Raw genomic sequence first — 27054 nt, 5'->3', positions numbered from 1 at the left:
CTACTCATTCTGTAGTTCATACTTTATTTCATAACTGTATAAACTAAGACTCTGAATATAAAAAAATTGAAACTCTTAAAAAAGTTTCCAAAGTCATCACAAATGTGGACTATTATAATTCTTTTCTCACATATAATCATATTTTAAATATGAGCTCGAATTACATCAAACAGGTAGATACTGAGAAGAAACTGCTAGCATCTTGGCCAGATATAACCTGTTAATAGTCTACCAAATTCACTGAAGAAAACATGTTTATAAAAAAAAAAAAAAAAAACTCTTGGAGCTGGGGATATAAATAGCTCAGTTGGTAGAGTGCTTGCCTTGCATGCACAAGCCTGGGTTCAAGCCCCAGCACCCAAAATAAATAAATAAAATAACTTTTTTGAGTTGTATGTATGTGCTACTCATGTTAGAAGTATTCTGTTTGGCCATAAATCAGGGAGCAGAGAACATTAGTGTTTCCCATGCATACAAGATAAAGCATCATTTCTTGATCATTGTAAGACTATAATTGGAAGAGTATGAACAATGACTGCTGCTCATGAAATCAATTGCTCATATCATGTATAACAAAAAAAATCTCTCTTTTTCAGAACCAATTTCAAAGAGAAAGAGGTTCCTATTAAAAACTGTATCAAAAAATATAAAACCACTTATAACTACATATTGCTGCAAAAGTACTCAAATACTTCTAAGGAATAACTCCTGTCTACACAATGCTAAAAAGAGCAAACTGAGGCAAAAAGAGAAATATTTTAGGTATCAAGCTATGGAACAGAATTTTTCAAATTAGAAATGTACAGTTTTGCATAAGTTTTTTCCTACCCAAGTGATTTAAGCAAAACTCCCTGCTATCGAATCCCCATTATAATTTTTCATAACCTGCCATCTCTATCACAATAAAATTATTTGCTGAATTTGTATTTGGTCACAACTTATGACCAAAAATTAAAATTTGTATTAAGCTGAATGAAATGTCAATTTTACATACTGACATTATTGTCATTTTGCCTCAACAAAAAGAGGACATACTTATCCTACGAATGACAGTGACAATTTCACAAACGTGCTGATGGTATTACTCTGGGAGGGCACATGTTCATAGAACAAAATACAGTTTGTTTTTTGTAGAAATATTCCAATAAAAGGACCATCTGCTAATAGCAAATCAACACAATCCTCACCACCACCTAGAGTTGTTACAATTCAAGGACAAAAGCAGCACTTCAAGTATCCCCCACCCTCCTATAGTTTTCACTAATCTGTTTTATGCAGCATGTTCTCTAATATTTACAATAGAACCATTACAGATATCACCTGATTTTTTTATTTGGAAAAGAAAGTAGAGGTAACTGATATGCAGCTTAATCTATGAAGTACAGTCTTTATAAAAATCACCCCTGGAGAAACAGCCCTATATTCGTGGTGTATACAAGCTGCAAGTTATCTGTCACTTAGACTATTTTCAGAGACACAAAAACTTTCCTGATTTGCCACCTCATGAAACAGTATGAATAAACTAAGGCTTGTATGAAGGAGGATAAGTGTAAAGTTATTTGAATATTTAATAAAATATTTTATTACTTATACAAAAACCAAGATGGAATTCAGTTAATGATTCACTTAAATAATAATAAAAAAGCCTAATGCCAATGTTTAAATCAACTTGACAGTGAAATAAGCAATGAATTCAGGATCCTGAAAGTCAAGTTCTTATCCTAGTACATTAACTACTCCCTCTTTGACACCTTATTCAATTCCCTTTCCTGGATAGTTTTTCTCACTGATAAACTGAGAGGTGGAGCAAACAGATCTTGAAGATCTCCTCCAGCAATAATATCTCTGAATATATGATCTGAGACACTGGCACAGGTCAAGGATTCCTTAGCTAAGTGTGATTACCCACATCCACATGTAGAATCATTTTGGACGTAGTTATATTAAATGAGTTTATCCCAAAATAAATTTGTATTAAAGATTACCACTTTAAACCCAAAGCATAGTTGTTTCTAATATAAGTTCAATGATTAATTGAAGAACCTCTAAAATTACCTTGTTTTCTTTTGGGTGTGGTAACTTAGTAATATCATCATCATTATGTCTTCTCATTTTAAATATACTTTATATGTCTTTGTCTCAAGAATACTAGAATAGCTTAACAATCAGAAATTAATTAATAGGATACCAACAGACTAGAGAAGAAACTATGATTATCTCAATAACAATGAGAAAGAAATCTTAATAAATTTCATATCTGTGTCTGATGAATGTCCCTAATAAACTTGAATATAAATATACTTCATTAATCTGAGAAACAATTTCTCCCTCAAAACAATACTCAGCGTCATAGTCAATAAAACTCTAGGAGCATTACATTTAGATTCAGGAAAACACAATAAGAATATCAGCTATTATGACCACTTAACATTTTGAGGGAACTTCCAGCTAATGCAATTCAGTAAAAAAAATGACTGGAATATGAATATTGGAAAGGAGAATAAAAACTTATCATTATCAGTGTAGGCCATTGCTGCCTAAATACCTTAAGTGATCTAGACTATATCAAGAAAATAGACTCTTAAATACCAAACATGATAATTAGTGTAATAATTATCCCATTCATAGAAACAATATGACAAAAGAGATATTGTAATGCCAATTTTTTAGATATTTTTCACACAAAAAGAAATTTATAATAAAATTTGAGGAATAAGAATAAAGTGTGTTACTGGACATTGAATCAGAGTTATAATAAGATATGACAACAAATAAATAGAGTGATTTACCTGAAAAGTCCAGAAACGAGTCTAAATGCATGTAATATTTTAATCTATAATAAAGTATAACATTTTAATTCAATGAAGAAAGAGTAGATTATGTAATAAATGATGGAAAAACTCAATAGTCCTTTTTCAAATATTAGGTTTCTATTTCAAATACATCAAAATGACTTCCAAATGGTTAGATATTTAAATGTAAATATAAAATAATAAAAACAGATATGTATAATATTTGACCTTCATTAAAGTACAGTACCAAAGCAGAAAACAAACAAAAAGATGCACAGATTTGGCAGCAAATTTTTCTTTAAATTAAACTTCTCATGGGTTAAAAAAAAAAGAAGAAAAAGATTACTAGAAACAAAATTACTAGTCAAAGGAGAGGCAAAGAACATGAAAAGACAACTCACACATAAAAACAGAAATGCAGTTAATATAAAAACAATTTAAACTCACTAGCAACTAAATGTAATGCAAATAAAAATATACACTCTTTCAATTAGTAATTTAAAACATTTTAAAAATAATAACATCTATTGTTGGTGAGAACTGACTTTTCACACTATAGTACTAGGAGAGTACATGAGGACATCTTTTCAATTTATTTGTACTTAGCACTTAGATTGGGTCTAGAAGATCTGGTAAGATTTAGGTTTTAGTTAAAGGGATGTGTATTAAAGACTACAGTAGTAAAAAATGTAAACAATCTAAATATCCAACTAGGAATTAATTAAATAAATTATGCTATAGTCATATAATTTATTAAATAATTAGGTGGAAAAACATCTACTGACATTGAAAGCCATTTACAATACATTAAGAGCAAAAGCAGATTAATAGTACATTATATAAAGGAATGATTATCTTCCTTGTGTTAAATATATATTCCCATGGAGGGAAAAAATGGAAGGATAAACATCATTAATCATTAGTGCTTATCTAATTATTTCATAAACAGAAATACCTAAAATGTGATGAAAATTTGGGTAGAAAACTTCATATACTTATGATAATTAATAAAAGATAAAAGAATTAATGTATACCAAATTGGAAGAAAGTAAACATATAGACCCAAGAACTTATTAAGATATACTGGCTTATATATCAAAGTCAAGTCTTAAGATTCTGATTTTGACAGGGAAAATATGAGAGTCAAATTTTGATTTATCTTGATGCACTAGAGTCTTATGGTAATTTTTGGATGAAGGAAGAATTTCCCATATTCTGAATAGTAAACAGAAACCTACTCATGCTTACTGCACTAAAGAGTTGCTCAAAATTTATATTTTTAAAATATTTTCTTTACTTTGCCAAAACTGTTCGACTTTCAAATACATATATACACCACACCAAGAACACAGTTTCAAAAATACACCTTTGAGTTATGTTTTAAGATTCAATGCTTAATTCAAAAATTATTTTTTGTGTGGGTTTTTTTGTTGCTATTATTTTCCTTTTTGTGTCTATTTAATTTCATTAATGATTACTGGTGATGTCTTCACTAGTAATCTGAGGAATAGCCTTTGTATTCTGTAAGAAAATGCTCCTGGGTTTTCAGACATAGCAATGAATGGGTATACAATAATGGAATATGTGTTAAAATGTTAAGTTTAATTATATTTCTGAAGTAATGCTTAGAATCAGCTATCACTTTTAAACACTGGTAAAATATTTTCATGTGCCCTATAAAAATCAAATTGCTGCTTCAAGACTTGCTTAAAGCATGTATGTAAAAATAAGTAAGTACAAATAATGAGTATTTGTGCACTTAGGTAGAGAATCTGTTTAAAAATATAGTAATGATGACATATATATTAAACATTTACTATGTAACAGGATCTATTCCATGTGCTTAACTCATTTACTTTCATGACAAATCTATGAAATATGTGCCATCATTTGTCTCTACTTTATAATAAACAAAGACTGATAGTTTAAATAATTTGCCCAAAGCCACACAGCTATTGACCAGCAAAACTTGGATTTCAACTAGAGACTTTGGTTCCAAAGCTCTCATCTGTGTATCCATAACCCTAAATCAACATGAAAATGTTACAACACAACCTGACAATTTCTCATTTGTTTACCAATTCATACATCATCATCAATTCAAAATTAATGTAACAAATCAAGATTTAAATTAATATCAACATAACAATATGTGTTCTATTTCTCTAGGCCCATCTCACAAACACATAATTTAAAAACGGAAAAGATTCTAGAGAAGGCACACTGTACTATCACCCTTATAACTGTATAGCTAAAGAAACTAGAGTTCCAGACAAGTTCTTAGATTTTCCCAAAATTGTCAAATGGGTTTATGTCACCAGAGCATAAACCTATCTCAGAAGAGTTAGTAAAATAATGCTGCACCTTTGGGAAAAAATACATACTTGAGAGTATCATATGTAATGTATGTTGTTTGACCATGTCATATCCATCAGAAACCATAGGACATAGATGTAACTTCATATGCTACAGACTACTCTCTTTCCTATGGGTGAGATAAATCATATCCCAACCTCCTTTCTGATCCCAATTCTAAAAACACAATCACAGCCAGTTCCTAATTTACAAATATTATTTGTTCTGAAATTTCAGATGTAAGAACAGGAGATGTCTTTAGCCTTAGACACAATCTTCTACTGAACATGGTATTGGATCTTTAGGTTAGCCTAGGTTTGCCCCTAAATGCTCTTAAGAGCACCTTTCCCTTTCAGTAGTACCTGAAAAAGCCTAACCAACCTTATAGTAAAGTTTCCACAAGAAAAGATGGAACATCTCTCCCTGTTGCAGTCTTGGAAGAGAAACACAGAGCCCCTCTTAGCTATAGCTTTGCCCTCTCATGCCCCTGACATCTGCCCCTCTCCAGTCTTAAGAGGGGGTGCTGGAGGGAAGAAGCACAAAGTTAACAGCTAAGGTTGGAACTGTCAGATAAAAGGCACATTTTAGTCTCAGTGGGATGGCTGTCACTTTCATTCAGGAATCTTTCCCCATAATTAGTCTATTTTTTGCACAGCTCCTCTGTCTTCAAACTTGGCCTTTTCTTCTACAATGACCCTCAGAGACCTAGCTACTCAAAATGTGGCTTGAGGGCAAATTTCTCTACCTGAAAGCTCTTAGAACCAGATCTCAAGTTGCCACCCTAACCTGGTGAGCCAGACTCAACTAGATCCTTGGGTGAACTGTCTGCATATAAAAGTTTGAGAAATGCTGCCTTCTGTCATTAAAAGAGTTAAAATTAATTTTGCTGCATTTAAAAATTATCCAGAATTTTCATTAAGAAAACAAGCAAAAATTTCTATGTGTAACACCTTGAATGCCATCATTTTAGATCTAATGAATGTTTTGTCATTCAGAGTACATACTGGTGCTTATCTACCAGTGGTCCTTAGCCCAGATAGATAATTAGAATCACCTGGGGAACACTTCAAAAATATACTGTCCCAGGTCCGATTCCAGACCAATTAAGCCTACATTATCTGAGAAGCAACTACTTATTACTCTAAAGGTAAGTAAAAATCTCCTACATTTCAAAGAAAAAAAAAACTGACACACTTTGAAATGCCAAGTGTTCTTGTCTCAGGATCTGGTAGAAGATGTGGAGAGCAATGGGCAGCACAATCTCTTAAGGATGGGGATACCAGTTTTGGTAGGGAGTAAAAATACTGAGGATATAAATAAGTGGAGTGGAGGGTGCTCAGAGTGCAAGTTACCACCAGGGTCAGAGAAACAGCCAGATATGGGGGTATGGGGTGATGGCAGACAAAGATGAGAAAGGAATCCCACATGGCAGGACTCTAGAAGATTTCCAGGAGGGAACAGTCCTTAGGGATCTAATCACATGGAAAGGATATCCATAAGCCAAAATGCCTAAGGCAGGGCCTGTCCATGTGAAGAATTCCCCCAAACACCCTCCCTTCTTTACCAGTAGGCTGCTTTTCAAGTGCCTGTCCAATGTTTTGTCCAAACATAAGAGACAAAGATCTTTCTTTACAATGCAGTCTGTGGGACTTGAGGACTCTGACAATATGATTACCAGGACTTTTTTAAGCCCTTAAACTTCCTGGGACTTAAGAAAAGTAGTCTGACCTACATTGCACTAATAATATACTTCAATATGATGGTGGAACCATGCCAACGGCTGCCTAGGAATCAAGAATACTTTTTTAAAATTTTACTTGTTTATTCTAATTATTTATATGACAGAAGAATGCATTTTATTCATTGTACACAATTGAAGCACAACTTTTCATTTCCCTGGTTGTACACGATGTAGTGTTGTACCGTATGTGCAGTGATACAAGTACCTAGGGTAATGATGTCCATCTTACTCCACCATCTTTCTTGCCCCCATGCCCCCTCCTTTCCCCTCCCTCCCCTTTTCCCAATCATGGTTCCTCCATTTTTTCCCATGGACCCCCCCAACCCCACATTATGGATCAGCATCTACTTATCAGAGAGAACATTTGGCCTTTGTTTTTCTGGGATTGGCTTACTTTGATATTCTCCAAGTCCATTCATTTACCTGAAAATGCCATATTTTTTTTTCTCTTTTAATGCTAAGTAATATTCCATTGTGTATATATACCACAGACACTTCTCAGAAGAAGATAAACAATCATACTTCTTTTTTTTTTTTTTTTAAGGAACTGAGCCACATCAGTAAAGTAACTCTCAGAGGCAAAGGGTGAAGTCCCGATTTCATTGACTTTCAGTTTCCCAATTTAAAAAATGAGAACAACAGTACCCAACTTGGGATGAAGATCAAATGAGTTAGTGTATGTACTTGCAGCTGTGCCTCGAATCTAGGATGCACCAGTCATTCTTTTTTTTTATATATTTTTAATTTTTTATTGTGGGTTGTTCAAAACATTACAAATTTCTTGACATATCATATTCCACACTTTGATTCAAGTGGGTTATGAACTCCCACCTTCACCCCATACACAGATTGTAGAATCATATCAGTTACACATCCTTTGATTTACATATTGCCATACTAGTGTCTGTTGTGCTCCGCTGCCTTTCCCATCCTCCCCCCTCCCCCCTCACCATCTCTCCCCTCCCCTCCCCTCCTCTCTCTCTACCCCCTCCACTGTATAACCCTGAGGGTCTCCTTCCATTACCATGCAATTTCCCTTCTCTCTCCCTTTCCCTCCCACCTCTCATCCCTGTTAAATGTTAATCTTCTTCTCCTGCTCTTCGTCCCTACTCTGATCTTAGTTACTCTCCTTATATCAAAGAAGACATTTGGCATTTGTTTTTTAGGGATTGGCTAGCTTCACTTAGCATAATCTGCTCTAATGCCATCCATTTCCCTGTAAATTCTATGATTTTGTCATTTTTTAATGCAGAGTAATACTCCATTGTGTATAAATGCCACATTTTTTTTTATCCATTCGTCTATTGAAGGGCATCTAGGTTGGTTCCACAGTCTTGCTATTGTGAACTGTGCTGCTATGAACATCGATGTAGCAGTGTCCCTGTAGAATGCTCTTTTTAGGTCTTTAGGGAATAGACCGAGAAGGGGAATAGCTGGGTCAAATGGTGGCTCCATTCCCAGCTTTCCAAGAAATCTCCATACTGCTTTCCAAATTGGCTGCACCAATTTGCAGTCCCACCAGCAATGAACAAGTGTACCCTTTTCCCCACATCCTCACCAGCACTTGTTGTTGTTTGACTTCATAATGGCTGCCAATCTTACTGGAGTGAGATGGTATCTTAGGGTGGTTTTGATTTGCATTTCTCTGACAGCTAGAGATGTTGAGCATTTTTTCATGTACGTGTTGATTGACTGTATGTCCTCCTCTGAGAAGTGTCTGTTCAGGTCCTTGGCCCATTTGTTGATTGGGTTGTTTGTTCTCTTATTGTCTAATTTTTTGAGTTCTTTGTATACTCTGGATATTAGGGCTCTATCTGAAGTGTGAGGAGTAAAGATTTGTTCCCAGGGTGTAGGCTCCCTATTTACCTCTCTTATTGTTTCTTTTGCTGAGAAAAAACTTTTTAGTTTGAGTAAGTCCCATTTGTTGATTCTAGTTATTAACTTTTGTGCTATGGGTGTCCTATTGAGGAATTTGGAGCCCGACCCACAGTATGTAGATCGTAGCCAACTTTTTCTTCTATCAGACGCCGTGTCTCTGATTTGATATCAAGCTCCTTGATCCATTTTGAATTCACTTTTGTGCATGGCGAGAGAAAGGGATTCAGTTTCATTTTGTTGCATATGGATTTCCAGTTTTCCCAGCACCATTTGTTGAAGATGCTATCCTTCCTCCATTGCATGCTTTTAGCCCCTTTATCAAATATAAGGTAGTTGTAGTTTTGTGGATTGGTTTCTGTGTCCTCTATTCTTTACCATTGGTCCACCCGCCTGTTTTGTTACCAGTACCATGCTGTTTTTGTTACTATTGCTCTGTAGTATAGTTTGAAGTCTGGTATCGCTATACCGCCTGATTCACACTTCCTGCTTAGCATTGTTTTTGCTATTCTGGGTCGTTTATTTTTCCATATGAATTTCATGATTGCTTTCTCTATTTCTACAAGAAATGCCATTGGGATTTTGATTGGCATTGCATTAAACCTATAGAGAACTTTTGGTAATATCGCCATTTTGATGATGTTAGTTCTGCCTATCCATGAACATGGTATATTTTTCCATCTTCTAAGATCTTATTCTATTTCTCTCTTTAGGGTTCTGTAGTTTTCATTGTATAAGTCTTTCACCTCTTTTGTTAGGTTGATTCCCAAGTATTTTATTTTTTTTGAAGATATTGTGAATGGAGTGGTTGTCCTCATTTCCATTTCAGAGGATTTGTCGCTGATATACAGGAATGCCTTTGATTTATGCGTGTTGATTTTATATCCTGCCACTTTGCTGAATTCATTTATTAGCTCTAATAGTTTCTTTGTAGAGCCTTTTGGGTCTGCTAGGTATAGAATCATATCATCTGCAAATAGTGATAATTTAAGTTCTTCTTTTCCTATTTTTATGCCTTTAATTTCTTTCGTCTGTCTAATTGCTCTGGCCAGTGTTTCGAGAACTATGTTGAACAGAAGTGGAGAGAGAGGGCATCCCTGTCTTGTTCCAGATTTTAGAGGGAATGCCTTCAGTTTTTCTCCATTCAGAATGATGCTAGCCTGAGGCTTAGCATAGATTGCTTTTACAATATTGAGGTATGTTCCTGTTATCCCTAGTTTTTCTAGAGTTTTGAACATAAAGGGATGCTGTACTTTGTCGAATGCTTTTTCCGCATCTATCGAGATGATCATATGGTTCTTATTTTTAAGTCTATTGATGTGGTGAATAACATTTATTGATTTCCGTATATTGAACCAGCCTTGCATCCCAGGGATGAATCCTACTTGATCATGGTACACAATTTTTTTGATATGTTTTTGTATCCGATTCGCCAGAATTTTATTGAGAATTTTTGCATCTAGGTTCATTAGAGATATTGGTCTGTAGTTTTCTTTCTTTGAAGTGTCTTTGTCTGGTTTAGGTATCAGGGTGATGTTGGCCTCATAGAATGAATTTGGAAGTTCTCCCTCCTTTTCTATTTCCTGAAGTAGCTTGAAAAGTATTGGTATTAATTCTTCTTTAAAGGTTTTGTAAAATTCTGCTGTATACCCATCCGGTCCTGGGCTTTTCTTAGTTGGTAGTCTTTTTATGGTTTCTTCTATTTCCTCAATTGATATTGGTCTGTTTAGGTTTTCTATATCCTCCTGACTCAATCTGGGCAGATCATATGACTTAAGAAATTTATCTATGCCTTCACTATCTTCTAATTTATTGGAGTATAAGGATTCAAAATAGTTTTTGATTATCTTCTGTATTTCTGAAGTGTCTGTTGTGATATTGCCTTTTTCATCCCGTATGCTAGTAATTTGAGTTCTCTCTCTTCTTCTCTTTGCTAGCATCGCTAAGGGTCTGTCGATTTTGTTTATTTTTTCAAAGAACCAACTTTTAGTTTTGTCAATTTTTTCAATTGTTTCTTTTGTTTCGATTTCATTAATTTCAGCTCTGATTTTAATTATTTCTTGCCTTCTACTTCTTTTGCTGTTGTTTTGCTCTTCTTTTTCTAGGATTTTGAGATGAAGTATGAGATCATTTATTTGTTGGTTTTTTCTTTTTTTAAGGAATGAACTCCAAGCAATGAATTTTCCTCTTAGAACTGCTTTCAATGTGTCCCATAGATTCCAATATGTTGTGTCTGTGTTTTCATTTATCTCTAAGAATTTTTTAATTTCCTCCTTGATGTCTTCTATAACCCATTGATCATTCAGTAACCTATTGTTCATTCTCCAAGTGATGTATGCTTTTTCCTTCCTTCTTTTATCGTTGATTTTCAGTTTCATTCCATTATGATCAGATAAGATGCATGGTATTATCTCTATTCCTTTATATTGTCTAAGAGTTGCCCTGTGACATAATATATGATCTATTTTTGAGAAGGATCCATGTGCTGCTGAGAAAAAAGTGTAACTGCTTGATGTTGGGTGGTATACTCTATATATGTCAATTAGGTCTAGGTTATTAATAGTGTTATTGAGTTCTATAGTTTCCTTATTCAACTTTTGTTTGGAAGATCTGTCCAGTGGCGAGAGAGGTGTGTTGAAGTCTCCCATGATTATGGTATGGTGGTCTATTAGACTCTTGAACTTGAGAAGAGTTTGTTTGACGAACATAGCTGCACCATTGTTTGGGGCATAAATATTTATGATTGTTATGTCTTGTTGGTGTATGGTTCCCTTAAGCAGTATGTAGTGTCCCTCTTTATCCCTTTTGATTAACTTTGGCTTGAAATCTATTTTATTTGATATGAGTATGGACACTCCTGCTTGTTTCCGAAGTCCATATGAGTGATATGATTTTTCCCAACCTTTCACCTTCAACCTATGTATATCTTTTCCTATCAAATGCGTCTCCTGTAGGCAGCATATTGTTGGGTCTTGTTTTGTGATCCATTCTACTAGCCTGTGTCTCTTAATTGGTGAGTTTAAGCCATTAACATTTAGGGTTACTATTGAGATATGGTTTGTTCTTCCAGCCATATTTGTTTATTTCTGTTACTAAACATGGTTTGTTTTCCTCTTTGATTATTTCCCCCCCCTTTACTGTCCTACCTCCCACTGTTGGTTTTCATTGTTATTTTCCATTTCCTCTTCCTGTAATGCTTTGGCGAGGATGTTTTGAAGAGATGGTTTTCTAGCTGCAAATTCTTTAAACTTTTGTTTATCGTGGAAGGTTTTAATTTCATCTTCCATCCTGAAGCTTAATTTCACTGGATACACAATTCTTGGTTGGAACCCATTTTCTTTCAGTGTTTGAAATATGTTATTCCAGGATCTTCTAGCTTTCAGAGTCTGTGTTGAAAGATCAGCTGTTATCCTGATTGGCTTACCCCTAAATGTAATCTGCTTCCTTTCTCTTGTAGCTTTTAAAATTCTCTCCTTATTCTGTATGTTGGGCATCTTCATTATAATGTGTCTAGGTGTGGATCTCTTATGATTTTGCACATTCGGCGTCCTATAGGCTTCTAGGATTAGGGATTCTGTCTCATTCTTCAAGTCTGGGAAGTTTTCTCATATTATTTCATTGAATAGACTGCTCATTCCTTTGGTTTGGAGCTCTGTACCTTCCTGTATCCCAATGACTCTTAAGTTTGGTCTCTTAATGTTATCCCATATTTCTTGGATGTTCTGCTCATGGTTTCTTAACAGTCTTGCTGAGCTGTCTATGTTCTTTTCCAGTTGAAATACTTTGTCTTCATTGTCTGACGTTCTATCTTCTAAGTGTTCTACTCTGCTGGTAGTATTCTCCATTGAGTTTTTAAGTTGGTTTATTGCTTCCTGCATTTCTAGGATTTCTGTTTGTTTGTTTTTTATAATCTCTATCTCCCTGTATAGTTGATCCTTTGCTTCCTGAATTTGTTTGCGTAATTCATTGTCGAAGTGATCTTTCATTGTCTGAGTTTGCTGTTTAATGTCTTCCTTGATACTCCAGATCATCTGAAGCATGTATATCCTGAATTCTTTATCTGACATTCCATCTGCTGCAGCTGTTACCTCTTCTAAAGTTGCGTTGGCCTGCATTGCTTGTGGTCCTTTCTTTCCTTGTCTTTTCATACTGCTTGTGTATCTTTCCTGCAGGTGCGGGCGGCGGCTCTGCTCTCTCCTTATTCCAATTGGGGTGTCGTGGCTACCACGCCAGCAGGTCACTGGGCCTGTTCTGGGCGCTGGTGGCGGCTCTGTTCTGCCGCTACTCCAATTGGGGTGACAAGTGTACCACGCCGGCAGGCCACCGGGCCTGATCCGCCGGTCGGTTGCAGGTTTGCCTACCCTGCAGGCGCGGGCGGCGGCTCTACTCTGCCCCTACTCCAAATGGGGTGATGTGTCTGTCGTACCGGCAGGCCACTGGGCCTGTCCCGCTGGTCGGTCGCAGATCTGCCCACCTTTCGGGCACAGGTGGAGGCTCTGCTCTGCCCCTACTCCAATTGGGGTGTTGTGACTACCCCGCCTGCAGGACGCTGGGCCTGTTCCTGGCACGGGCGGCGACTCTGCTCTGCCCATACTCCAATTAGGGTGGTGTGTGTACCACGCCGGCAGGCTCCTGGGCCTGATCCGCCGGTCTGTTGCAGGTCTGCCTACCTTGGAGGCATGGGCGGCGGATCTGCCCTGCCCCTCCTACCACGCCTGCGGACCCCTGGGCCTGATCTGCAGGTTGGTCACAGGTCTGCTCACCCTGCGGGCACGGGTGGCGGTTCCGCTCCGCCCCCACTCCAATTGGGGTCACGTGACCACCACACCGGCAGGGCCTGATCCGGGCGTGGGAGAAGGATCTGCTCTGCCCCTACTCAAGTTGGGGTGACGTGTGTACCACACTGGCAGGCCACTGGGCCTGACCCGCCAGGCTGTCACAGGTCTGTTTACCTTGCAAGTGCGAACGGCGGCTCTGCCCTGCCCCTCCTACCATGCCCATGTACCACTGGGTCGCGGGTCTGCCCACCTTGCGGGTGCGGGTGGCGGCTCCGCTCCGCCCCCTCTCCAATTGGGGTCACGCGGTCACCACGTTGGCGAGCCGCTGGGCCTGCTCCGGGCGCTGGGGGCGGCCCGTCTCCTCCCCTCTGGCTCGATGACAAATTGAGGAGACTCGGGTGTCTGTGCCTCACCCCCCCTACCAGGAGACCAACTGTTTATGTTGCCGCTGGTATTGATGAAGTTCTCTCCTCCGCCGCTTTCTGATGACATCAGATCTCTGCCATGTTGGTATCCTATGCGAATGGCAGCATTTTGTTCCCCTTGCCGGGCAACCAAAGCAACGGGTGAGTCCTGACCGGCCCTCAGCAGGACCCGGACCGAGAAGCAGTTTCCGCGGGCTCCTAGCCCCAGGCCAGGGAAGTTCCGGGAGCCAGAACTTGGCCGCTCCGTGCTCGGTGTAAGCTCCTATAAGTGTAGGCTCCAAGAAGCAGTCCCCGCGGGCTCAGTTCCAGGAGCCGGAATTCGGCCGCTTAGTGCTTGGTGTATGCTCTGATAGGAGCAGGGTCCAAGAAGCAGCCTCTGCAGGCTCCGCAGCCCTGGGCCAGGGCGGTTCCGGGACGGTTCCAGGAGCCGGAACTCGGCTGCCCCGCGCTCGGTGTTCGCTCTGATAAGATCAGGTTCTAAGAAGCACCCAGGCACTGAACCCTAGCAATCTGTCTGCAAGCCGCAGGCAAATTGCAGCCTGAAATTACCTGTTCTATGGCTGAATGAGCTGCGGTCAGTCGAAAACAGGGATGGTGACGTCAGCTTTCCAACATGGTGGCTGCTGGCCTCCTCTGTGGTCTGACCGGTGTGGAGAACCGAGATGGACCGCTTCCTTCCCCCGTCTCGAACCCAGAATTCAGCCCTGAGTATGGTGCTTGCACAGCTGGCAGAAACTGCAGCGCTGTATCCCTGCGTCGCTATCTCCTCGTTTCCCAGCGCGCGCTGCAGACTCTAGCCGCGGGGCGATTTGCTGAATAAGCAGTGTTACCCTCCGTGCGACAAACCTCTCACGTTTGAGTCCCCGTAGCCGATCCTCGTGCGATGGAAATCCTTCCTCCAGGTTCCGGAGCACCCCACTATTGCTGGAAATTCCTAACAAGATATCCTTTAGCCGTCCTGACTTGTCATACTCCCACACAGTGAAGCAGCACACGGGGGCAATGCACTCCCCTCGCCGCCATCTTCCTTTCCCAACAATCATACTTCTGAGAAGAAGATACACAATCAACAAATATATGAGAAAAATGTTCAACATCTCTAGTAATTAGAGAAATGCAAATCAAAACTACTCTAAGATTTCCTCTCACGCCAGTCAGAATGGTAGTTATCAAGAATACAAACAACAATAAGTGTTGGCAAGGATATGGGGGTAAAGACACTCTCAGACATTGCTGGTGGTACTGTAAATTGGTGCAACCAATCTGGAAAGCAGTATAGAGATTCTTTAGAAAACTTGGAATGGAACCACCATTTGACCCAGCTATCCCACTCCTCAGTCTATACCCAAAGGACTTAAAATCAGCATACTATAGTAATTCAGCCACATCAATGCAGCTCAGTTCACAATAGCTAAACTGTGGAACCAACCTAGATGCCCTTCAATACAAGAATACTTTTTGAGTGAATGCCTGTAAATTTCCTATAATAAATACATTGTGAACAAACTTTAGATAGGGCAGAGGGGTTGGAGGGGAAGAAAGGGGAGATGGAGTCAGAATTGATGGTGGAACGTGATGATCATTATTATCCAAAGTACATGTATGAAGACACAAATTGATGTGAATATACTTTGTATTCAACCAGAAATACGAAAAATTGTGCTCTATATGTGTAAAAAGAATTGTAATGCATTCTACTGTCATATATAAATAAATAAAAGAACATTGTGATATTCTCTTAGTAATATCCTTTCAGATGCTCTCTATTTAGCCTCCCTCAGACTATCCTTAAATGACTCTCACAACAGCCATCTTCTTTTCTATGCTGGGAGTCTTAAATGTTAAAAGACAATGTTGTATCTGGCGGCTGAGTCAGATGAAGAAAAAAAACAAGTGCCGAGTTAATGGTGACAAGCTGTAGCTAATATGATTAAAATTATATCAGCATTGCAGAAAGATAAGCTCTTTCATGATGGCATTTCCTTTTTCTTAACCTTTCACAATTAACAGCAAATGTTAGAGTACTTTTTTGTGTTCGTCCTGAAAACAACCAAATATTTATTTTACCACAATTATCATGATGTAGAGGGACTAAAAATGCATAGACATTATGAAAGTTATGGCCATCTATTTCTAAGAATAGTGTTAGAGCCATATCAATAATCCATGCTTGTTGATCCCTGCTTATTTGATGAACAGGAGGAATGCACAGAAAGAAAACAACAGACAGGCACTGGTGTCGGTTCTTAAAAGGATACAGGTCTTTTTTTAATGGCTGAACCTTTGCTCCTTCTTTTTTTCCTCTAAGGAACAAAAGAGCAAAGTTAATGAGGCTGGGAAGGGGAGGGGAGAAGAGAATGGGGAGAGGTTGGTTAATAGATACAAACTTACAATTAGGAAGAATAAATTCTAGTAGAGTGACTATAGTTAATAATAATATAATGTATATTTGAAAATAAGTAGAAGAGAAAATTTTAAATGTTGTCACCACAAAGAAATAATAGCTGTCTGAGGTCTGTACCCTGTTTTGATCATTAAATATCACACAAATGTATCAAAATATTACCCCATACCCTCTACATTGTGCAACTTATTATGTGTCTATTAAAATGTTAAAAGTAATTATTAAATTAATTTTTTAAAGAGATCAAATATCTGGAAAATTGCACTGGTCTAAATAGCTAATGTGGTTATCTAAATTCTTTGAGACTTGATTTTCAATATTTTTACGACTTAAAACTGTCTTGACAAGACTAAAAACCTATAGCCCTGCCACCCTTGAGCCATTCCCAATGTAATAGTTCCTCTCCATGTCTTCTCACCAAACACACTTCACAGCTGCTTTTCCTACCAGAATCATTTTCTAGCCAATAATCATTTGGTTACCAGTATGAATTGAAATATATATTTGCCCTTCAAATGCTCTGCTGCTTCCAGAGATATAGCCTAGGACTCAGAATAGCTCAGAAATTCCTTCCACCTCACCTCATCCACGGATAATTCATACATTATGTATGGTGTCATAATCTCTTTTTTAAATCTTGTGACATTAAGATCTTATCCCATCTTTACACCTACTCCATTCCTTTCCCTTAGGTTTCCCTTAGCACTCTAGGTCTCAACTGAATAAAAATTGTTTCCCAAAGACCTCAAAGATACAATAAAGATAATTAATTCTTGAGTTAGCTAAGTCATGTTAATTAACAAATTATTTTTCCCACAACTTTTTCAGGATTCTGTAATATATGTATCTCTCTCTCTCTCTCTTTCTCTTTCACACACACACACACACACACACACACACACACACACTCACCTCCTAGGAGAAATTCTTTTGGCTTTTTAAATAACAGATCAACATATATGACTCTATTAATATATATATAAATCTGTAGATCTATAAAATCCAGAAAGTTTTTCTAGAGATTATCAAGACCATTAGGAAACACTCTGGACCTAATTGTAGTCATCTTTGTCAAGAAAAATTTTAAATGAATTTTCCCTGGACTGTCTGAAATAAATTAATAAAGCAGTGTAACTCACATGGCATTTCATTGGGACAGCCTATGACACTGCTACCTCCAGGAAGCAGAAAGACATATGAATAAAACACAGGTCAATTCATATGCTCTGTAGTATCCCAAAGCAATATTGTGCACAGCCATCCCTTGAAGTCTGGACACATTTCCCACTTGTCACCTCCTTTTTCAGGTTACAACTAAGGATTCAAAGTGACATTTAGATTATATATAAAATAATAGAGTCACATTCGAGAGCAACTGGGGAACATCCAAGGTCCTTAAAAACCTGGGTTTTCAACCATGCCACTCTTACACTGAAGAAGACACAGAATATTGAGAAAATACATTGCAAGTGTATCTCATTGCCAAATGTGAAATTGTTGCTATGTTTCTTTGAAATAATTCAGTATATAAATATGATTTCAAAATATTACAAATATTCCTATGCATAAATTACTGAATTTGACCTAATTCTCCTGACATTGTCTCCTGAAAATCAATGTCTCCTGACATTCTCCTATTAAATACAGAAAAATAAAGACACTGGTAATCTCATGTACTGATAAGACAACATGATTTGAAATCATAAAAGAAAAAATTTTAAACAAGTAATTCATTTTTCTGGACCCATTTTAAATTGTAAAGTGCCACCTGTGTTCAGGAACATCTTAGTTCCAGAGGATTTTCACTAATCTTTTTTAGGTGGTTTCTTAGTGTTTGAAGTTGGATTAGTCCTTTGTTTCTTTACCCTGGTTCACCAGATTTCCTTAGTTCTTCTATAATCACAAAAATATAATTATTTTATTCATCATATATTTACAAGAGAGATTCTTACCCCTAAATATAATAAGATTCCATAGAACATAAATCTCCAGAAAAAACATCGCCGAAGGGCATTAATGAGTTTGGGATTTTTCTTTGAAGCCAGTTCTCTATCCCATTCTCTGCAAAAGAATAAAAAAATGGGACCAATAAGTTGCATGTGCAAATATTTAAGTTGTCCTCTCTTCCTTAACATACCTTGTTTCACACAAGTGTATCCAAGGAGATTAACCCAAGTGATTAGAGACAAAACTTTGTGGAGACTCTCTAATACCAACTTCTCAACTACTTATTTGGCAGATGCATCATATATCATTCTGCAGGGATTTGATTTCATGAAAAGGCCATATTGTATGTGTTAAAGAAAAGTGCTGGGTTTTTAAGAGCAAAGGAATGGTTGGACAAAGAAAGTACAACATTTATGAATACACATTGCTGTGCTTGGAACAAGTTAAATAAATTAAACATATAAATACTCTAAGTTTTTCTCCCTCATTCCTTAATCCTTATCTTTTTAGAACTGTCGTAGATGTTACAACATTTAAATGTCAAACCAAAAACAAGTTAGAATGTCAAGTGGATTCTTCTGTGAGTTAACATGAGAAAAACTTTAAACTTTGTTTCTAAAAAGTAGAGGCATAAAATTGAAATCATCAAACTTCGTTTTCAAGTACTGAAGTCATTTATCAGAGTAAAATTCTTTGAAAAATGAGGAAAGAATACCATAAATTTTGCATTCAGAATTAGATAATCTGAAATCAATACATTTTTATTTTTTTACAAAAATATTATAGGAACATCAGTTGACTGTATTTATTTTAAGCTATTGCCACTGAGCTCTGTTAATAAAACTCCTGTTTTTCTTTGTAAGGGAATAAACTATCTATTACTTTCATCTTAATTGTTAAACTAGATGGTAACGAAAAAAAATTTATGAACTACAGGCAACAACTAAAGAAGTAGATAAAGGCTTTGCATTTTATCAATGGCTATTCCCATTACTATCAAGTGACCATAAGTAGACATAGTTCTATTTCACTTTAAAGGGAGAAAATAGCTAGATCTAAAGACAAGCTTGGAAGTCTCTATGCATAAATTGTAGCTTCCTCCAAAAGGTTGCTAAACTACCACTCATCTATAAAGCCTAGTCACCCTTCCCCATCTGCCTCCCACACTCATTCCCACTTTTCATTCACACGCATGTATCTTGCCTCTCATCCATAGTATATGGTAACTCAAAATAGGGTAAGATATCAAATATGGAGCAGAATCACCCTCTATCTATCAAAGCAGGAATGTATCCAGTGGGATAACCAGGAAGGAGGGTTGGAATATAAACCAAAGAAATAGCTTCAAGATGAAGAAGTGAACAACAGTGAAGTAATATAGAAAAGTATAATTATATTCTATGAGTAAAGGGTTTCTGCTGATTCTGGTCAATGTAGTTTTAGAAATATGATAAAAGTGGGAGCCAAAGTCCTGGAAGCGGGGATGTAAATAGATGGTAAAGAAGTATAGAGACTAGAACAGAGAAATGTTAGCTATGAAAGGAAACAGAAAAAGAATGGAGTGGTAACTGAGAGGAAGGTCAGGTTGGGAAACTTTTTTTTTTTTGTAGTTGTAGATGGACAGAATGCCTTTATTTTATTTGTTTATTTTTATGTGGTGCTGAAAATCAAACCCAATGCCTCACGCATGCTAGGCAAGCACTCTGCTACTGAGCTATAGCCCCAACCCAGGTTGGGGAACTTTTTAATGTGTAGCACTTGAATAATTTATAGACTGAGAGGAGTTAGCAACAAGACTAAGGTGGTACATTCCAGCAGCACCATAGTAGAATCAGGAGGGCAGAAGTTCTATAGTTATAAAGTCCATATGTTAATTACAATCACAGAATGAATATGTGGTTTGCACACTGCAGTGATGTAGAGGTTTCAGTTCCATGGTCACAAAATTCAGCCAGAGGGGCTATTGGACCTCAACCTCAACCACAACCACATGGAAACCATCTGGGGGTCTTGCTCACAAGACAGATACAACTTGTGAGGCCAGGGTCACTCCCTAAGGTACAGAGGTATCAAGTAGTATAAATGGTATATCGTTATTTCCAAATTTCAAAGTTTGAAAATTCCACATGCCAATTTTATAAGAATAACAAGGTGAAGAAGTGATTCAAAGAGCAAAGCAAAAATAGTAAAGGTAGAATTTATAGACTTAAACTGGCATAGAGTTGTTGAACTGAAACAAAATTGCTTAATTCAAAGATTGAATTAAAATAGGAGGTGCCATGAAACTGAGAAGAAAAGAAATATTAGGCCAGATAGTCTGTAGATTTAAGTGTATGTCCTCTTCAAAAAATTTGGCCATTTCAAAAAATATATTTAGATCACACATTTTCAATGAACCTAACCCTACTCTGAGTAATATTTCTTTCAGCATTCATTTAGGACTTGTTGGTTGATCTACTGTATAATCTATATTATTTTGAACTTGCTAATATACTTACACTATGTTCTTTATATATTTCATCTCTCCAACAATGTTTCTATATAATGCTGCATTTCACATTCAATTATTCATTTACCCAACAAATACTTATTAAGTAGAACTTTATGACAGGCTCTATTCTAGGCACTTGAGGATGCATCATAAACAAAACAGAAAAAACAACAACAACAACAATAACAACAATGACAACAAAAAAATCCATACCTTCATGACACTTATACACAAGTGTTCAATAATGGAAGTTGACCCTTGGTCTTGGAAATATGAATTTGCTACTCCTTCTAGATATATTTTTGAAAAAAAATACAATCAAGAAAAATAAGTTTTGATATCTTACTTTGCCATGAAAATATCAAAAAAGGGGAAATAAATCTAATTAAAATAAGGTAAACAAAGCATAAACCTTATCCAACTTTTCAATTTTGGTCAATAAATTGGCAGGTACATTTTCCTTTTTAATTCCATTTCCCTCTCTGGTATTAGACACTGGACTACTGGCACAAGACCCAGGCTAATTCATTCACTACTGTGATGAGTCCAAGGAGTGAGCATGTCATTTTGGAGTCTCTATATTTTCCCTGTTCAGCCAAGGGCAAAGTGCTCTTTTCTCTCTGGTGTATAAAGGGGAAAGCAATGAGTTTTTAGTAAGGACCCATAACATGAAGAAAGCCATTCTGAGAGACTAAATCAGCATGAGGCAAATGCCACCAGGTAATATTTGAGACCTTGGTTCCACAGATTCCCTAAGGCCAGGTAGCTAACTAGATGTTCACATGGTTTGACTTCATGAGCCAATAAATTCCCTCTATTTACTTAAACTTATTAATTTGGTTTCCATCACTGGCAATCAAAAGGGTCCTGACCAATACTCATCAAAAGGGGAACTCTAGGAAGTTCTTCACTGTAGGCAACAGTGTTTCTACAGGTGGACAGTATAGACCTAGGTTGGAATCATGGCCCCATCATTTATTCATTGGAAAGTGACATTATCTTTTCAAGCCTCAGTTTACTTTTCTATAGGATGGAGATAATAGTGCTTTTTTGGTAATAGGTACTCAAAAATATGATTTCTTTTTACATCTTGATATCCAATAACCATTGCCTTAAGATTTCCCAGGAACCATACTGGAATTCACATATTAAGATTTTGGAAGCAAAAATACATGATTTGCTTCTTAATGATGTTGCTTTAGTCTTCATAAAATCCACCTCATGCTCTTCAAAAAGACATAAATTCTCAGAATGTAAATAATGTGTTTTCTGCAAAAATAAGTCATTTCTCAAGCAAATACTTAGCTTTCTTTCATGATTTCATTGTTTAATTCTTGAACTGGTCAAGATTTTAGTGAGCCTATAAAATGTTCTGATTTTAAATGTGCCAGTTTAAGAATTAAGTCCTTTAAAATGCTAGTTTTATATCTCTAAGTAATTAATAATATGACTGTATCTCTTCAACTAATAATAATCTTCATGTACATACCTTTCCAACTTTTCAGATAGATTGTCAGCAGAATCAGCAGAAGGAATTTGGTATATGTCTGACAATTCCAGGCGCTGTCTGTACCCTTTCCTCAAAATTGGTCTAGTCCAGCTAAAACAGAAAGAGGCAGAGCACATATAAGTATTCCTTTGATTTGGTCTCCAACATAGACATGGAATCTGATACCAATTTAAATCTTCTGGCATATGAATAGTACCAGAGACATGCATAAATATGACAATAAGTCAATTTATATAAATAACAAAATTCACATCAACACTGCTTAAATAATGTGACCATCTCTTTGTCGAAGGGATCAGGAATAATGATGGTACAATACTTCCCAAAGGAAAACAAAACCTGACTGATAAACAGAGAACAGATACTTAATTATCATCTTCCATAACTGTGTCACTCTAAAACAAGGTACTCAGCAATGACTTATATATAAAAGGAACAGACTATAGCTGGAGTGAGTAGTTTATATAAATTTGTGGACTTAATTATCATGTCTGAATCATCATTTGAGAGTAGGAATTGTAACTCTCTTATGTTTCTTTACCTCACTCCACTATAGTTACATGGCTGTCCTCTAGGCATCTAATAAATAACAATTTGTGATGAAAATCAGTGATAGTGGTATGGAAAATAATTAAACAGAATACCCCAGTATTCTCAGATATATCATTTCTAACTATTATGGATAAGGCAGAATAATCTTCAGAAATAAGAAAATCTAAAAAGAAAGAAGAAGAGACAGGTGAAAATTTTGAAATAAATCATGGACAAAGAAACATTTCTAAATAAAATTTAAGAGAATGAGAACTCCCTCAGGTGAAATTTCACTTATCTATTGAAGAAAGGAAACTTGCATTTAATTATTCCCTAAATTATGTTTTTTCCCTCAGCATCTTTCTTTGTTCCAGAGAATTGTAAAATCTGGTGTCATTGGCACTTCATTTGGTTATGCATCAAAATGCCCTATTAAACCACCAAAACTCAAAAAGGAGCATGTTAGTCCTGAGAGAAAAGATAAATTTATAATAGGAACAAATACCCTAGCAAGGCCATTCAGAATTTTTAAAAAGGGAGTGTAATCAATATCTTCAAAAAAAATAAAATACTTGGGAATCAACCTAACAAAAGAGGTGAAAGACTTATACAATGAAAACGACAGAACCCTAAAGAGAGAAATAGAAGAAGATCTTAGAAGATGGAAAAATATACCATGTTCATGGATAGGCAGAACTAACATCATCAAAATGGCGATATTACCAAAAGTTCTCTATAGGTTTAATGCAATGCCAATCAAAATCCCAACGGCATTTCTTGTAGAAATAGAGAAAGCAATCATGAAATTCATATGGAAAAATAAAAGACCCAGAATAGCAAAAACAATGCTAAGCAGGAAGTGTGAATCAGGCGGTATAGCGATACCAGACTTCAAACTATACTACAGAGCAATAGTAACAAAAACAGCATGGTACTGGTACCAAAACAGGCGGGTGGACCAATGGTACAGAATAGAGGACACAGAAACCGATCCACAAAACTACAACTATCTTATATTTGATAAAGGGGCTAAAAGCATGCAATGGAGGAAGGATAGCATCTTCAACAAATGGTGCTGGGAAAACTGGAAATCCATATGCAACAAAATGAAACTGAATCCCTTTCTCTCGCCATGCACAAAAGTGAATTCAAAATGGATCAAGGAGCTTGATATCAAATCAGAGACACGCCGTCTGATAGAAGAAAAAGTTGGCTACGATCTACATACTGTGGGGTCGGGCTCCAAATTCCTCAATAGGACACCCATAGCACAAAAGTTAATAACTAGAATCAACAAATGGGACTTACTCAAACTAAAAAGTTTTTTCTCAGCAAAAGAAACAATAAGAGAGGTAAATAGAGAGCCTACATCCTGGGAACAAATCTTTACTCCTCACACTTCAGATAGAGCCCTAATATCCAGAGTATACAAAGAACTCAAAAAATTAGACAATAAGAGAACAAACAACCCAATCAACAAATGGGCCAAGGACCTGAACACACACTTCTCAGAGGAGGACATACAATCAATCAACAAATACATGAAAAAATGCTCACCATCTCTAGCAGTCAGAGAAATGCAAATCAAAACCACCCTAAGATACCATCTCACTCCAGTTAGATTGGCAGCCATTATGAAGTCAAACAACAACAAGTGCTGGCGAGGATGTGGGGAAAAGGGTACACTTGTACATTGCTGGTGGGACTGCAAATTGGTGCAGCCAATTTGGAAAGCAGTATGGAGATTTCTTGGAAAGCTGAGAATGGAGCCACCATTTGACCCAGCTATTCCCCTTCTAGGTCTATTCCCTAAAGACCTAAAAAGAGCATTCTACAGGGACACTGCTACATCGATGTTCATAGCAGCACAATTCACAATAGCAAGACTGTGGAACCAACCTAGATGTCCTTCAATAGATGAATGGATAAAAAAAAATGTGGCATTTATACACAATGGAGTATTACTCTGCATTAAAAAATGACAAAATCATAGAATTTACAGGGAAATGGATGGCATTAGAGCAGATTATGCTAAGTGAAGCTAGCCAATCCCTAAAAAACAAATGCCAAATGTCTTCTTTGATATAAGGAGAGTAACTAAGAACAGAGTAGGGTCTAAGAGCATGAGAAGAAGATTAACATTAAACAGGGATGAGAGGTGGGAGGGAAAGGGAGAGAGAAGGGAAATTGCATGGAAATGGAAGGAGACCCTCAGAGTTATACAAAAGTACATACAAGAGGAAGTGAGGGGAAAGGGAAAAATAATACAAGGGGGACAAATGAATGTCAGTAGAGGGGGCAGAGAGAGAAGAGGGGAGGGGAGGGGAGGGGGGATAGTAGAGGATAGGAAAGGCAGCAGAACACAACAGACACTAGTATGGCAATATGTAAATCAATGGATGTGTAACTGATGTGATTCTGCAATCTGTATATGGGGTAAAAATGGGAGCTCATAACCCACTTGAATCAAAGTGTGAAATATGATATATCAAGAACTATGTAATGTTTTGAACAGCCAACAATAAAAAATTAAAAAAAATAAAATAAAATGCAAAAAAAAAAAATGGAGTGTAATGCCATATGCAAAGATTTTGATATTAGTACACAGCAAAACTTTGCAGATGGCCTTCCATGTCTGACCTCATCACTTCCACATTAAGAGCCTGGATTCTTCTTCACATTTCTTCTTCTCTGGCTTCTTTTTGCAGGGACCACCCTATGTTCCTGATATTTCTAAAATTTGTCTTTCAACCACACTTATGGTGCAATGCTACATTGTTTACAGCTAGAGAAATGAAAAGTTGTGTTGCAATTGTGGACAATGGATCAAAATGCATTCTGCTGTCATATATACCTAATTAGAATAAATAAATAATTTTTTAAAAAAAATTAAAAATAAATGATTTAAATGAATTAAGGCCCAGCTCTAAAATTAAGTAATTCTATCAATCATTTCTTGCTAAGATATTAATGAGGATATCAGTGATGTGATTCTTAATGTCACTTTTTTTCATTAACTTGCAAATATGCATTTAAACAAGAGCTTTCTTTAACAAAAGGTGATAATTAGATTCAATCTTCATTGCTGGGCCTGATCCATTGGTCATTTTTCCTGGAGAAAAATAATGAAAATAGAGGAGGCCCATCTGAATGCCGTAAGACAAGAATCACCAGGATCACACCATGTCTGCAGTTGGCACCATCTGAGAAAGGCATGGTACCTCCACCTAGTGCTCAGCATCCCAGCGACCAACATACTGGAGGGTGAAGTTGGAAATATAAATGACAGGCTGGGGAAAACGGAGAGAGCCATTTAGGGTTGGATTTAGATTATGATCCTTGGTAAACTTAAGCCAAGAAGTAAAAAAGGTAAAACAAAAGCTTGCTATTAGTAAAACCTTGCATAGCACTTTTCAAGCCTCTTTTACAACCATGAGTACATTGTGATTTTAATGTGAGAAGCTTGTCATGTGAGTAGAGAAAAAAGGGAGAAAAATCTTGCTCAGATATGCTAAACTTGTCTGAATTACTAAATGTCAAAGCCTAGATTTTTCCACATTTCTTTTGACTTCATTCTTTCCTTTACCATGTTTAGCTTTTGCTATTTAAGAAAATTAAGTATGATTAGTTGTGCTAGACATACATTTGGGAAGAGGCATTGAAAGCAGAGAGAACAAAAGCTAGCCAGCTGCAAGTAGTGATGTGAAGGCAAATAAAATTTAACAATTCCTTCTTCAGAAAGAAAGAGAAAAAAAAATGACCTGTGGCATTGGCCATTTTCTGTGATGTAAATACTCTCACTAGGACCAATTTCAAGTTACCAATATGAAGTCATTGAACAGATTGGAAAGAGATATGCAGTTGCATATTATAATATGGTAGGTTTACCACTCAGATACATTGAACATAAATAACCTCAATAGCACAGATAATAAAATAATTAGAAAGTGAGAACTTCTGAGGTTTTATTATTTATTCTGAGGTTTTATAAGTGTAAGTTTAAAGAATTTAATATTTAATAGTGGTTATGTTGAACAACAAGCTTACAAACTTCCTAACTATGTTAACAATTGGCTCAGTTAGAAAAAAACCAGCTGTAGCAAACCACTGTCAAATGTCTGAATTTTTGCAAACAAAGGTAATGGCACTGAGGACAGAAATTAAAGGACTTGTAGAAGATTTATTGAGAAAGATAATGTGTTCTA

General features: G+C 36.7%; 1 protein-coding gene across 2 annotated transcripts in view; it reads right to left on the bottom strand.

Moving 5' to 3' along the window:
* Positions 1–27054, bottom strand: part of Cftr (CF transmembrane conductance regulator) — a 174083-nt gene that overhangs the window by 125148 nt on the left and 21881 nt on the right. For both annotated transcript variants that reach the window (XM_046422533.2, XM_046422531.2), the window contains exons 2-3: positions 22298–22408; positions 18323–18431 (exon numbers count right to left, since the gene is read on the bottom strand). In XM_046422533.2, coding sequence (XP_046278489.1) covers positions 18323–18352 — 30 coding nt within the window. In that variant the 5' untranslated portion in view covers positions 18353–18431; positions 22298–22408. The remainder of the gene's footprint in view (positions 1–18322; positions 18432–22297; positions 22409–27054) is intronic.

Source organism: Marmota monax, unplaced genomic scaffold (genome assembly GCF_021218885.2).
Source record: "Marmota monax isolate L192 unplaced genomic scaffold, Marmota_monax_Labrador192_F-V1.1 WCK01_AAM20220418_F8-fsc00027, whole genome shotgun sequence".
Taxonomy (NCBI): Eukaryota; Metazoa; Chordata; class Mammalia; order Rodentia; family Sciuridae; genus Marmota; species Marmota monax.
The sequence above is the reverse complement of the archived record's forward strand: the minus strand, read 5'-3'. Positions and strand labels throughout refer to the sequence as shown.